Source organism: Mandrillus leucophaeus, unplaced genomic scaffold (assembly GCF_000951045.1).
Source record: "Mandrillus leucophaeus isolate KB7577 unplaced genomic scaffold, Mleu.le_1.0 Scaffold6, whole genome shotgun sequence".
In the NCBI taxonomy this organism is placed as follows: domain Eukaryota; kingdom Metazoa; phylum Chordata; class Mammalia; order Primates; family Cercopithecidae; genus Mandrillus; species Mandrillus leucophaeus.
This window is the reverse complement of record NW_012106474.1, coordinates 1,647,144-1,661,761: the sequence shown is the minus strand read 5'-3', so window position 1 is coordinate 1,661,761 and position 14,618 is coordinate 1,647,144. Positions and strand designations below refer to the sequence as shown.

Genomic DNA, 14,618 nt, shown 5'->3' with positions numbered 1-14,618 from the left:
CTGATGACTGCAGCCCTACAAGGTGCAGCCTGGCACCGTTTTATTTCACTTAGAACTGACATTCGGATAAAGTAAGTTTTCCAAGGCAAGAGGTAGTCAGAGACTGAGGAATGATTCAAATTTAAGACCAGCCCCAAAGCACTGGCCTAGTGTAGTCTGCAGAGTTCCAGCCCCATAGAGCCCAATGGAGGATGCGAGTGACAATCACCATTCAAAAATAGTTCATGCCGATTTCTTTAGTGATGACTTAATTGTTAGCGCCTACTGGGATTGTTCAAAAAGTAGGGCTGAGAGTGGAAAGTGCAACTTCTGGGGACAGGAGGAGCAAACAGGGCAACTGATACTGAGCAGGACCAGGGAACTCAGACTGATCAGTTTCCACTTTACAAAGCTGCCCAGAGTTAATTGTGACTGTCACAACACAGCCACTCCTTAACTCGACACACCAAAATAAAGAGCCTCGGTTCAGCTTTGGATCCTGAATTTGACTTCTTTGCAGGATTATAGATGGTCTTAGTGTCACGTGGGATAGTCGTAAGGATTTTGATTTTATTTGATTCTCCATGGAAAACCAGTACGGTTTGCTACTTTTTACATGGCAGGGAAGGCTAAACTTTACCTCTGCCCATGTTAGTTCAGAGTGACCCCTTTAACAAATGAAAGGTTAATAAGAAAAAGGTTTATTAATGTACAGAGTACACATCACAAGGGATGAACCTCAATGAAAAGTAACTTGAAATGGTGGCTTAGAACTACATTTGTATACCATCTTCAACAAAGAACTATAGATTTGCAGAGAAACGACACAGGAGAGCAGTTTCAGGCTTCAAAGGACAAGAAACTGGGAAAGTAGATACATATTTGAAAACTGATGGAGTAAAAATTGTTTGCACATTCCTCTGGTACTTTCTCTGGTCTGGTAAGAGTCTAAAGTTATCCCCAGTAAAGAATATATATCCTGTGTTTCGGTGGAAGAGGGGGAGGAGAGAGAGCTTTTCCTTCATTTGCTGCCTCTTGTCTTCAGCTCCAATTTGTTGTTGTTTTTACATCAAAGAGGCATGTTTTGGGATGACATTGTAGTTTTCTCCAACACCGTTTAGGGAGTCAGAGGTACGCGGGGTTCTTTTTCCTTCTTGTTCATTATACTTGGTTTCTGCTCTCCCATTCCCCATTTAAAAAAACTGCTTATTTTGATAACTCTAGGATAGTGAAGGAATGCTGAGAGGAATAATGCTCTGTTAGTAAAATACATTCAGCTTCCATGAACTCATATCTTTTTTTCTTTTTTTTTTTAGGAAAGCAAGTTTATTAAGAAAGTAAAGGAGTAAAGAATGGCTACCCCATAGGCAGAGCAGTTTGCAAATATTATGATTGATCATTTTAAGTCTTTAAACCTTTATCATATTTGAGAACATTTATGTAAATTTTATTTATTTATTTATTTGAGACCGAGTCTCGCTCTGTCGCCCAGGCTGGAGTGCAGTGGCGCGATCTTGGCTCACTGCAAGCTCCACCCCCCGGGTTCATGCCATTCGCCTGCGTCAACCTTCCAAGCAGCTGGGACTACAGGTGCTCGCCACCTCGCCTGGCTAATTTTTTTGTATTTTTAGTAGAGACACGGTTTCACGGTGTTAACCAGGAAGGTCTAGATCTCCTGACCTCGTGATCCACCCGCCTCGACCTTCCAAAGTGCTGGGATTACAGGCTTGAGCCACTGCGCCCGGCCAAATTATCTTTAATATTTAATCACAATGTTTTAATCATAGAACTTTCATGATATCCAGAAAGCATGTTAACAGCAACTATACCTGCGTGCACTGAGTTCTTAAAGAATTTTCTTGTGACTTAAATATATAATCCTCTGTTTTTCTTTCAGTTAAGCAGTGCCTTTTATTTTATTTTTTTTAGGTATTAATAGGGGACCCTATTACCACATGTCTTTCTCCCTCAGTGTATGATATAATTTGTAATCTTGGGTTTCAACTCAGAGAAAATTGTGATATCAATAGCATTGTTGCTCAGAATGGTGAAGTATGCTGGAAAACAATCACAGACTGTGTGAGCTACACAGAGTCAGGTTTGTGCTGTCTTTGTACTCCAGACTTTCATAACTGTTCCATTGAAAATGTCTTGACCTGTAAAATTCCCCTTTCTGACCACTGGTTCCTTTTGTTAGATAATGTTATAATACAGGCCTCACTCCAAAGGAGAACAGAAATTAATGTGAAAAGAGAAGGGATGAGTACAGAGAAGCATGGAGAAATTAATGGAAAGCTGGGCTGAGAAAACCTCCTCTACAGAGGAGGTGTCAGGAGGCAGAGAGGGGCTGGTGGACTGTTGATGATGTAGATCTCAGGGCCTTGAGATGATTCTCCATAGGAGTCATATAAATTAAGGGTAGAAAATGACCAGTAATAGATTATACAGTTATTTTAAATGTCTTCTAGGCATTCTTGCACACTTTGGAGCAGAGATATAGATGTGGAAATTTAATAATAGTTATAAAAATTACAAATGAACATACTCTGGCCTAGCAGTCCATTTTCAGGAATCTTTAAGACAGATACAGATGGCCGGGCGCGGTGGCTCAAGCCTGTAATCCCAGCACTTTGGGAGGCCGAGACGGGCGGATCACGAGGTCAGGAGATCGAGACCATCCTGGCTAACACAATGAAACCCCGTCTCTACTAAAAATACAAAAAAAAAAATTAGCCGGGCGTGGTGGCGGCGCCTGTAGTCCCAGCTACTCGGGAGGCTGAGGCTGGAGAATGGCGGGAACCCGGGAGGCGGAGCTTGCAGTGAGCTGAGATCGGGTCACTGCACTCCAGCCTGGGCGACAGAGCGAGACTCCGCCTCAAAAAAAAAAAAAAAAAAAAAAAAAAAAAAAAAAAAAAAAAGATACAGATATGAAAGTGTGATTGTGCAAGGTTATTCCTTGCAGCATTGTTTGTAACAGCTAAATAAATAAACAGCCAAACATCAAGCAATAGGGGATTGGTTCAGTAAATTATGATAAATTTATATAATGGAATATTATGCAGTGGTACAAAAGAGTGAGGAGGCTCATCTGATACAAAAGTCTCTGAGCTAAGTTGGAAAAAAAATAGGACGGGCTTGTATTTGTAATTACCCTTTGGTATTTATTGATGATGAACCAAGCGGATGGTTAATGCCAAACTTATCAAAAAAAAAATTAAAACAAAAACTTCATATGATAAATACGTTTAAAACAATTCATTGCCATTAGAAATCTCAGTCTAATAACGTTAACTTAAAAAAGTCAGGTTACAAAGTTGTGTATACAGTGTGAGCCTGGTTTAACTTAAAAAAAAACCAGGTTACAAAATTGTATATACAATGTGAGCCTGGTTTTCTGTATTCTTATGTACAGGTAAAGACATTGACAAAAATAGTTTTCTCTTGTTTGAAACTTTTTGTATTTTCCAAATTCTCTGCTGATAGTATAGTTTTCTTTCATAACCTGATAAGCATTATGTGATTTATTTCCAACAATGTAAAAGTATATCATATGTTCAATGATAAGCTAATTGTTGATTTTCTGGAAATTTTATAATTAAAGCATTTTTTCTTTGATGATATACATATTTTATATCACATGATATGGAGCTATGGTGCTGAAATTTGTTTTCTTATCCTTTAAGATCAGGGTCTGGATTACTGGGGAAGCGTGAGGCTGCTTGGCCCTGTGTGTGAGGCTGTCCATTCACATTTCTTATCTTTGACCAAGGGGCAATTTGAAATTCGATATGCACCGTGGTTCCAGTGGACAAGTTTTCCAGAGGTTTGGCTTTTGAACAACCTTTAGAAATAAAAGACTGTGCAAATACTACTTAGAGGACTTATTATTTGCCAATTTTAAAGGGGCTTCCTTCATCCCCAGGCCCTCCAGCTGTGAAAGAAGTGTCGAGGGTTGCAAGAAAACCCTGGGCTGTTATGCCAGGCCTCCAAACCCTGAGCTGAGAAACATGCCCTTTGGAACACAGAAAGGTTTTGAATTCATTATCACAGGATTAGCGGTTGGAGAGCTAACATTTGGCACATAGTGCTCGTCCAGGGATAGAAGAAAAATTGACCACTCCAGAATAAGAGGCCCTGTGGAGAGGTATTGAGGTGTTCTAAGACAGCCAGGCCTGGAGACCAGAGCTGGGATACTTGGTTTGTTAATGGGGAACTGAAGGGAATATGGGTAATTTGGGCCCCAACCCAAAATCTTGTTTTCGTTTGTTTTTTTGGTCAGTTTTTCTTCATTTTGTTTGGCACACTAAATGACCACAGTAAAGCAGTAACTGTAACAAGTCTAATTCTGCTTTGAATTTGGAGTGAAGGAATCATCATGTCCCCCTTGTACTAGCGCTTTTAAGTGGCAGGATGAGCTGCCTTGTGTGTATCTGTTTGAGGACTCAGCCAAATCAAAAGGAGAAACACGATGGAGGTCGAAATGCTTGACTTTTCCACTTAAATTATGCCAGATTTGTTGCTTTCAATAAATGTTTAAATAAAGAACTTTCAAGGAATTCTTTAGCTATTAAAATATTTTTATTGATTCTTTAAGCAATATAATTATACAGAAAATGTTTACTTATTTGCTGAAAATAACAAAATATAGCAGTTGAAATCTCTCGAGGTTTGAATTTCAATAAATAATGTTACTTTGAGAAGTAGTTTTGGAGTGTACATCCTAATATATGTTTTATTCTAAATAGTTATTTCCTGAAATATTTGATGCCTTGGAAAGTCTACAATCTCCCGCTATTTCTCTTAGCTTAATGAAACTGACATCGTGCCTGGAACGAGCCTTGGGTGATGTAAGTGCGAGAACTCTTCCATTATTGGCCCATTAAATTGTCTGAATGAACATTAAGCTATTTTACAGTTGTCCTCAGATTTCTTATTTTCCTATAACATAAAATCATTTGGTATACATTTTTAATATTTCCCTTTTGAATGATTATGAAATCAAAGGATTGGTGTCTAAGTACTTTTCACCCTTCATTTGTACAAACAGTTGCTTCATGGATAATGTTTTTAATGTTTATTGACTTTTAATGCAACTGTTACACAATTTTTGTTTGAATTTTAGGTATTTTTACTGATTGGGAAGGAATGCCCCTTTCTTTTAAGAGATCTGCTTGCATCTGTGGAACTTGCTCAAGTCTTCGGGCAGTCTGTGGTAAGCTTGTTCATCTAAACTCATGGAGTGTATTAGTCCGTTTTCATGCTGCTGATTAAGACGTACCCGAGACTGGGAAGAGAAACAGGTTTAATTGGACTTACAGGTTCACATGGCTGAGGAGGCCTCAGAATCATGGTAGGAAGATAAAGGCACTTCGTATATGGCAGCAGCAAGAGAAAAATGAGGAAGAAGCAAAAGTGGAAACCCTTGATAAACCCCATCAGATCTCATGAGACTTACTCACTATCACGAGAATAGCACAGGAAAGACTGGTCCCCATGACTCAGCTACCTCCGCCTGCGTCCCTCCCACAACTTGTATCTTCCAAATCTGGAAGATACAATTCAAGTTGATATTTGGGTGGGGACACAGCCAAACCATATCATGGAATAAGTGCAAAACAACAATTCACATATGCTATGCTTTTGTTCCTCCCAAATTGATGATGCTTTAGGAAAAAATAGTATCAGTGATTCAAGCATATTCTTCCTTCCCACCTTCCCTTTCAAAATTGCCCCTCCTCCAGCTCGTAGAAAGCTTTCCTATCCCAAGTGTGAATAACTCTGGGGCACCACAGGACCAGTGTGAAGCATGTTGCCTCGATCAATTACATATTATTAACTATAATAATCCAGAATACAATGTTAACCCTTTAAATGAGTGATAATATGGTTTTATTTGAAAATTTTAACGTGAAATTATGCCTTTTGCAACCATTTAAACTTACAGTGGAAAAAAAATTCAGATGTTAAAAAAATCATGCAGTTACATACTATATTAAAATCTCCTAAAGGGCACATGATCAAGAGACTTAAGACTAATGAATATCCTTATGCAACTGAGTGAGGCAGGGTCAAGATGAAGAAACCCAGGAGAGCCTTATGTGGAAGCTGCGCTTGCCAAGCCAGGAAGCTGCCAGATGATTTTTGGAGTAAAGAAATCTGTCTTCAGTGGAGCTTTTCCATTCATTTCTGTGGGTCTTTACTGCTTGTCGGCTTAAAGATCATTTTCTTTTGTGGAGAGCTTGGAATGAAGATAAAAAGTGCAAACCTTTTGTTGTTACACTGAATTCTTTTTTTTTTTCCTTTTTCTTTTTTTTTTTTTTTTGAGACAGAGTCTCGCTCTGTCGCCCAGGCTGGAGTGCGGTGGCCGGATCTCGGCTCACTGCAGGCTCTGCCTCCCGGGTTTACGCCGTTCTCCTGCCTCAGCCTCCCAAGTATCTGGGCCCGCCACCTCGCCCAGCTAGTTGTTTGTTTGTTTGTTTTTTGTATTTTTTAGTGGAGACGGGGTTTCACCATGTTAGCCAGGATGGTCTCAATCTCCTGACCTCGTGATCCGCCCGCCTCGGCCTCCCAGAGTGCTGGGATTACAGGCTTGAGCCACGGCGCCCGGCTGTTACACTGAATTCTTAAATACATTTTGTTTCTTTGATCTGTTCTTTGGTACTTGCTTATATGTGATTGGCCTTCTGCCCACTTGTGGCCCCTTCAGCTGCCAGGTACTTTTACTTGGTCACTGCCATTTATACATCTGATTGACCAGATAGTGTGAACCATGAATATTTCATAAATTATTGGTAGAGCAAAAAGGTCTCCTGAAGCTGCATAGAAGAACTGCTTGTTAAACGTTCCTACATTCAGTAGAGCTGCTCCTGATCATTTCCACCTCCTGGTTTTGGGTCTCCCCTCTGAGGGAAGTTCAGAATGCATCCACATTCCCTTCTCAGCAGCCATCTTTCACATGCATGAATACAATGTTCACTTCCTTCTCGAGTCTTCTGGAGGCTCAACTATTCTTTCTCCTATGACAGGGTTTTAAGTTCTTTTAGTCTTTGAACATCTTCCGTTATTTTCTGAGTTTCTTCTAAGTATGGTGCCTCAAACCCAAAGCAGTTCTCTGGGCATGGCGTGATTGTAGTCCATTAAGTAGGACCCCTGGTTGGGTGTTTTCTTCACTCTGTAAATAGATGGTGGGGTGGATCAGTGATGGGCTTCACGTCAGACAGCTAGGAAGTGGAGGCTCAAGCCTGGAGTCATGCTGCCTCTGCTTAACCATACAATTGCATGCTGCTTAATACAGTGATATGTTTCTGCTTGTCATATCATTGTCTTTTTAAATTTTATTTGGATGTTAGGCACATTTGAAGCACTTTATTAAAGCAGGATAACCTGGGTTGGATCTTATCCCCCATATTGATTTTGTAGCCTTTGAGACCTTGGTTTCACCTTTCCATGCTTGTATTTTTTTCACCTAGATGCTGGGGATAATAGTAGTACCTTCCTTGTAGGTTGTTCTTAGGATGAGTGAGTTGATGAATACATATAAAATGTGTCTAGCACATATTAAACACTCAATGTTGGTTTTATTATTATTACTGCTGTATAGCCAAAACTGTGGGCTCTGTCCGTTAAAAAGAGCAGAAATATTATCTTCATAGTATATTGGTTTATTCAGTAATTCAATAATAATTAACTGTGTAATGATTTGCTGTCCTTAACCGGATTAGATGAATGTGCTAAAAGTCTTCGTTGGCTCTCCGTGTGGTCTCAACCTGCGTAACGTCTTATGGCATGGGTTTGCGTCCCCTGAAGAAGTTCCTCCAAAGTAAGTTTCAAGTGAAGGAATTTTCTTCCTTTTCTGGATCTACCAAAGAGTTTTTTAAATTCTGAATTTCATGAGAAAGAAATAGATTTTGTGAAACATGAGTGAGTTTTGAGATAGGATTTTGAAGATGAAATTGAGTATTACTAGTGTAGTCACCAGAGTGATGACCGGGTTATGGTTTCAGTGACTTACACCCCAAAGGCAGTTCAGGGGCGACACCAGAAGGATGTTATGCCATTCACGTCCTGGGTGGGTGGAAGACCCTGAGGTTTCATTAGGGTCTTCATCAGAGTTTCTGTGGTGTTATTGTGCCTCCCAACTCTTGCACAGCCTAATTCCTACCTCTAGAGAATTTTGGGCAATTTTTTTTTTTTTTTTGAGATAGAGTGTCACTCTGTCACCCAGACTGGAGTGCCATGGTGCATTCTCAGCTTACTGCAACCTCCTCTCCCAGGCTTAAGTGATCCCCCTGCCTCAGCCTCCTCAGTAACTGGGACTATAGGCACGCGCCACTATGCCCACATAACTTTTTTGTATGTTTTGTAGAGATAGGATTTCACCTTTTTGCCCAGACTGGTCTCAGACTCCTGAACTCAAGTGATCTGTCTGCCTCGGCCTCCCAAAGTACTGGGATTACAGGCATGAGCCACCGTGCTCAGCCAGTTTCATGCAATTTAATGGTGCTTTGCTTTCTTAATTTTAAATTTGTATTTTTCACAGTGAAGCTTTTTATAGGCATGATTGAGTACATTTTTGTAACAGATCTCTATGGTATTTCCCCTAGATACTGTTCAATGATGATGCTGTTGACAGCAGGATTGGGTCAGTTACTGAAGAGTTACCTTCAAAAAACTAAACTTACATTGGCACATCGCTCTTTCATAACTCCTACAAACCTTGAGGATTTGATTGTTTTTCCTGGTAAGTACTACGTTTCACATTTCTTCCTTAATGTAGCTCTACGTAGATATTTGCAAAGTCAGTAAACAGCATTAAGAGGTGCACTCTTGAGGTGGGGTGAAGTAGTTACTCTTCAGTAGTCGGATGGCTTTCAGAGGTGCTTGAAGAACCTCCTACATTTTGCCACCCAAAGCCCTGCCTCCTCCTACCATGCCCGGGGGTGGTTGTGGGGGTCACAGGAAGTGCAGCTGTGTGAGTCAAGCTCTTTCTTCCTCAGATGCACTATGCGCAGCAGTGGTCTCAGGCTGTTGGATGATGTACATTTTCTCCTCCTTTTATCTCTTGTATTTTTGTACTCATGATTGTTATACCAGAAATACTTATAGTAGTATCAAGGGTCTTTTACACCTTCTGAAAATGTATTTTACTTCTCTTGGTCATTGTGCTCAGTTGGTCCACCCTGAACTGTTGCCTAAATCACTGAAGAGCTGTCCATGCCCCACTTTCCAAGGGTCACCTGCACCTCAGGCCCTTGGTCAGGGCAATCCTACTCTCTAACAAGTCCCCTGCTGCAGGGGTCACAGTTCAGCCACCTAAAGCGGTTGGCTCATTGGCCTCACTCCTCCAGCGTGTTTCTGTCTTTTTCCAGTTGATCATTATGATTGTGTTTAAAACTGTATGTTATTTTACAGATGTTACTTATGAGGTGCTCTCAGTATTAGAAGAAGCGATGACGAAATCTGCTTTTATATTAAAAATCATGTTACCATATTGGGAAGTTGCACTGGTCAAGTTCAAGTCACACAGGTAACTGAAGGGTGCATGGCAGAGTGGTTTGCAGTGGTTGGAGGCCACTCTTTCTTGATGCCCTTCACTTTCGATGCTTTTTGCTGTTGGAGTAGGAGTGAAGAGAAGCTGGACTGACTTGAGCAGACCTGAAAATAAAACACCTTCATAGAGTTGCTTCAAGGACAGCCTGTGATTGTATCTTAAACATTTTGTGCTGGCCTTTTGGTGCAGTTGATAGAATTGTTTCTTAGGATCCACTTTTTAATATTTTCTGGAATTCTTAGAATGAGCAAAACATGTTCAGAACCATGAAACAGAGATAAGCCAGCTTTGTCCTTGCATTCTGTTTCTATTTCCTCAGGAGCAAACACGTGTATGGTCGCCACCAGAAGGTCTGGTGAGCTGGTCTTTAGTTCCTTAAAGGATATTACCCTAGTTCATTCATTTTTATGCCTTGAGAACCCACTGAAATCCTGGTGTGTGCATTTTTGTTTTTTCTTTTTGAGACTGGGTCTCACCCTGTCACCCAGGCTGAAGTGCATTGGAACCATCTTGGCTTACTGCAGCCTTGAACTCCTGAGCTCAAGCAGTCCTCCCACCTCAGCCTCCTGAGTAGCTAGGACTGTAAGTGTGTACTACCATGCCTGGCTAATTTTTGTACTTTCTCTAGAGATGAGGTCTCAGTCCATTGCCCAGGCTGGTCTTGAATTCCTGGGCTCAGTGATCCTCCTGACTCAGGCTCCCAAAGTGCTAGGATTACAGGAGTGAGCCACTGCGCCCAGCCTCAGTATTTTCTAGAAGCAATGAAATGAGTTAGACAGTTCTTTGATGACATTTTGTTCTATAGAACCTACGAAAAATGGTTCATCAAAAATTAAAACACTGGAAGGTTTTTTTAAAATCACTACTTAATGAAACTTTGGTTCTATGTGTGTGTGGTTGTTTTTTTTTTTTTTTTTTTTTTTGAGACAGAGTCTCACTGTGTCACCCAGGCTGGAGTGCAGTGGTATAATCTCAGCTCACTGTATCCTCTGCCTCCTAGTTTCAAGCTGTTCTTGTGCCTCAGCCTCCCAAGTATGAGGGACTGCAGGCATGCAAGCACCACCACATTGGGCTGATTTTTGTAGTTTTAGTAGAGACTGGGTTTCGTCACGTTGGTCAGGTTGGTCTCAAAGTCTTAGCCTCACGTGATCCGCCCACCTGAGCCTCCCAAAATGCTGGAATTGCAGGCTTGAGCCACTGCGCCCAGCTGGTTCTGTTTTGCTTCTCATATTATCAGGTATTATAATTTCTCTTTGCCTTTGATATGTAGACTGCAGCAGTTACTGTGATGTTGGTGTCAATATTATTTTTGTTTTTTGCTTGTTTGTTTTTTACTTAGAGACGGTCTTACTCTGTCACTCAAGCTAGAGTAGCACAATCATAGCTCATTGCAACCTTGAACTCGTGGGTTCAAGCAGTCCTCCCACCTCAGCCTCCTGAGTAGCTAGGACTACAGACAGTGCCACTGCACTCTGCTAATTTCTAAATTTTTTGTAGAGATGGGTTTTCCCAAGCTGGTCTTGAACTCCTGGCCTCAAGCGATCCTCCCACCTTGGCTTCCCAAAATGCTGGGATTGCAGGCGTGAGCCACTGCACCTGGCCTAATACTTACTTTCAAAACATGGAATTTTACCTATTTTCCCTTCAATTTCATAGGTTTGCTGACTGTGCCATATTGTTGCTGACACAACTAGAAACTGGACTTAGGAATGTTTTTGCGACACTTAACAGGTGTCCAAAAAGACTCCTGACTGCTGAGGTAAACTTGTTTTTATTACTGATTGTGATGACTGTTGCTGTATTAACAGTTTTCTGTTACCAATGAAAAGTTTTTAAAAATTTTATTCTGTTTAACATTAAAATGCATTTTTTAGCTAAGAACTGTGGAAGTCTTCACTGTCATTTTTTAGGATTTGTATTTGTTGTTTATGATTGTTTTTGATATTTCTGAAATATTTCCAAACAGTCTTTTAAACTTAATGATGCCACGAACGTAGTAGGCACTGATTCTCTCTCTAGCCGTGTTGATAGTGTGTCACTGTAACCGCGTGAGATGGCTGGGGTCTAGCCAGGAGACTGAGGCGACCAGTGGTTGATCCTGACCTTGGGAAACTAATTGAAACCTGAGCTTGACTTTCTCCATCTTCCAAATGGAAGATGTGGGATTTGGAGGTGACTTGGTTAGTGCCAACCCTGTAGCAGATCGTGGAAGCCTTTGTCTCACAGTTTCTTGAGCCCCTCCAAGTGTGTACACACACATGCACACACAGTGGCCTCAGAGTTCCCACACTGACCCCCGGTTGCCCTGTCTGAGGCGAGCGTCTCTGAGTTTCCAGCCTACCTCCTCTGGCTCCTAGAATTTCTCATTTCTGCTCCTTTTGGTAGTTACGATAAGATCCTGCTGCTTAGTGACGGAGATCTCGAAATAATATGGCTGCAGTGACTGAAATAGGCTAGAAGTGCATTTCTGCCTTCCCCAAATGTGAGTAGCTCCCGCGGAGATGGCAGCACCCCCATCATCACTCAGACCCTCTGTGTCGTCTTCCACTGATGAGGGTCAGGCCTTCCTCATGGAGACTACTTCTTCCTGGCTCCAGCCAGCTGCGTCAGCCTTCACATCTGCTTTCCAGCCAGCAGGAAAAGCGAAGATTGGCGCACGCCCCTCTCTAAGGACACTTCCTGGAGGTAGCACAGGCTGTGGGCCAGAGCTCAGTCGCACTTGCTACCAGGGAGGCATGGAAGCATTCCTGGGTGGCCGAGTGCCCAGCTTCCCACGGGACGATCTGTTGTGGAGGGAGGGCAGGCACAGCCGCTCCACACCTCGGATTCTCATCTCCTTCTCTAGCTTGGCTTTTGCTTTTTGCCCCTCTTCGTAGGCATTCGTCAGTGCTCTGCTCTCAACTCTATCCTATGTTTCCTCTCCCTGGGACATCTTATGCAATTCTGTGCCTTACATTTTCATCTCTGGGGGAACAACAATTAGAAAATACTTCGAACTCAATGAAAACAAAACCCAACCTATGAGAAGTTTTGAACCCAGTGAAAGCAGTGCTGCGAGAGCTCACGGCCCAGGAGCCGGGCTCCCCAGCGTTGCTTCTCACTGACCCCCATCTGGTCTCTGCAGTTAGATCTGCTCGTGTTCGCTGAATATCTTCATGTGAGTTTTCCTCAGCACCTCACGTTTATCTTATTTCAGAAAGGCATTGTTTCCCACAGATTTGTCCTCTGACGCTCCCTCTGTCACCTCAGCCTCACCAACTGCAGACTCCAACAGCATCTCGTGTTTCCCCCACACCTCCCATGTCCACTCAGTGGCCAGCACGGCTGGTGGTTTCCAGCCAGCTGACCTCGTGCTCTTCCTGTCCAAACTGAGAAGCCCCGCCTGGCTCCTCGGCCCACCCGAGCTCATCTCACGATTCTTCCTCCTTCTCAAATTTCACTCTCACAGTCCTGCAGATTCTTTTTTTTAGTTTTTTTTTTTTTTTTTTTTTTTTTGAGACAGGGTCTCTCTCTGTTGCCCAGGCTGGAGTGCAGTGGTGCGATCATAGCTCACTGCAGCCTCAATCCCCAGGCTCAAGCGATTCTCCCACCTCAGCCCCCCTGAGTAGCTGGGACCACAGGTGTGTGCTACTACACCTGGCTCCTTTTTACATTTTTTTTTTTTCTTGTAGAGACAGAGTCTTGCCATGTTGACCGGGCTGATCTGGAACTCCTGGGCATAAGTCATCCTTCTGCCTCGGCCCTCCAAAGTTTTGGGATTACAGGTGTGAGCCACCATACCTGACCCCACTGATTATTTTCTAAACTGATATTGTTAAGTTATTTATGGTTTTCTTCATTCGTTTAACCTCCTTGATGATGTCCTGCTGCCTGCCAGATGGAGTTCATCTTCTTCACGTGGCAGCAAGGCCTCGGGTGCTAACCCTGCCCTCCTCTTTGGTGTGTTCCCTGTTTGGGTCCCTCAGTGAAATTTAGGCTTCTTGTCAGCTCCAGAACTTGCTTGTCTTTCTTCTTACTTTGTTCCTCACCCCCAGACTTACCGCTCCAGATCAGGGGCTCTGACCACAAGAGCGACCTCCCGGAGGCTCATCTACTGAAAGGTTGAGGCTGCTTTTTTCTTTGTGTTCTGTTTCTGTCTCATCTTGGAGGCAGTCCTGCTTTGCCCTACTCATGTGCGTTTCTGCAGAGGTCTCTGCAGCTTCTCTGAGGCAGGCCTTCACGTTGCCGTCGCCTGGTGCCCACGCCCAGTGCCTTCCATGTAGGCCACTCAGTGCTATGTGGAGTGAAGCTTCAGGAAAGAGATGGTCCTCACCCATTAGAGCCCTTGCTTCATGATACCTGCATGGGGACTGGCTGCATGGTGGCACGCTCCATCACTCTAGGGCCATGTAGTGCAAATAAATTTGGATATTTGGATATTTACTTATCATTTGACTTCATAAATAAATAACATGACTGTTTCCACAGAGGATATAATCTATCAAAGACTATATTAAGTTTTAGCCCAGGCTTTCATCCAGAATAAACAGGATCAGTTTTTAAGGCAATATATATATATGAAGATATTTTATAAAACTTAATAAAACTCTGCAGATACTGTTATTATTTACTGATTACTTTTGTGTCATGAGGTCTCTTCAGGGCCAGTGGAAGATATGAATATGAGTGAGATTTTCTGACTTCAGAAGCTTATTTATCACGGGAGAGTGAGAAGGCATTTATACTAACTCTGTAAAACAACGTAGAAGCTAATGCATGTAGTTGATGAAAGTAAATGAAAAATTCCGCTTTTTGGAGAAAGTGGGAATGTGTGGTAGACAATTGGATATTTAGAACTCAGAGGGAATTTTAGGGCTAGCAATACAGATTTGAGAGCTAAAGATACAGATTTTAGAGTCATCTGTGTAGTAATGTTGAAGAATATTGGCAATATGAAATTTAAAATAGGTTATAAAACATTAATAAATCAAAAAACATTTCTTGAGAGCTAGCTTACACAAAATCCTGATTTCATCACACTGTCTGTCAGATCTCACTGAAGTGATTTCGTCACGCTGTCTGTCAGATCTCACTGAAGTGATTTCGTCAC

The 14,618-nt window shown here is 42.1% G+C and overlaps 1 protein-coding gene across 1 annotated transcript in view; it reads left to right on the top strand.

Annotated features, from left to right (window-relative positions):
• ERMARD (ER membrane-associated RNA degradation) overlaps positions 1–14,618 on the top strand; it is a 30,742-nt gene that overhangs the window by 830 nt on the left and 15,294 nt on the right. The window contains exons 2-9 of the mRNA XM_011999657.1: positions 1,909–2,077; positions 3,663–3,802; positions 4,725–4,826; positions 5,102–5,191; positions 7,701–7,798; positions 8,583–8,719; positions 9,391–9,505; positions 11,186–11,288. Of these exons, the coding sequence (XP_011855047.1) occupies positions 1,909–2,077; positions 3,663–3,802; positions 4,725–4,826; positions 5,102–5,191; positions 7,701–7,798; positions 8,583–8,719; positions 9,391–9,505; positions 11,186–11,288 (954 nt within the window). The remainder of the gene's footprint in view (positions 1–1,908; positions 2,078–3,662; positions 3,803–4,724; positions 4,827–5,101; positions 5,192–7,700; positions 7,799–8,582; positions 8,720–9,390; positions 9,506–11,185; positions 11,289–14,618) is intronic.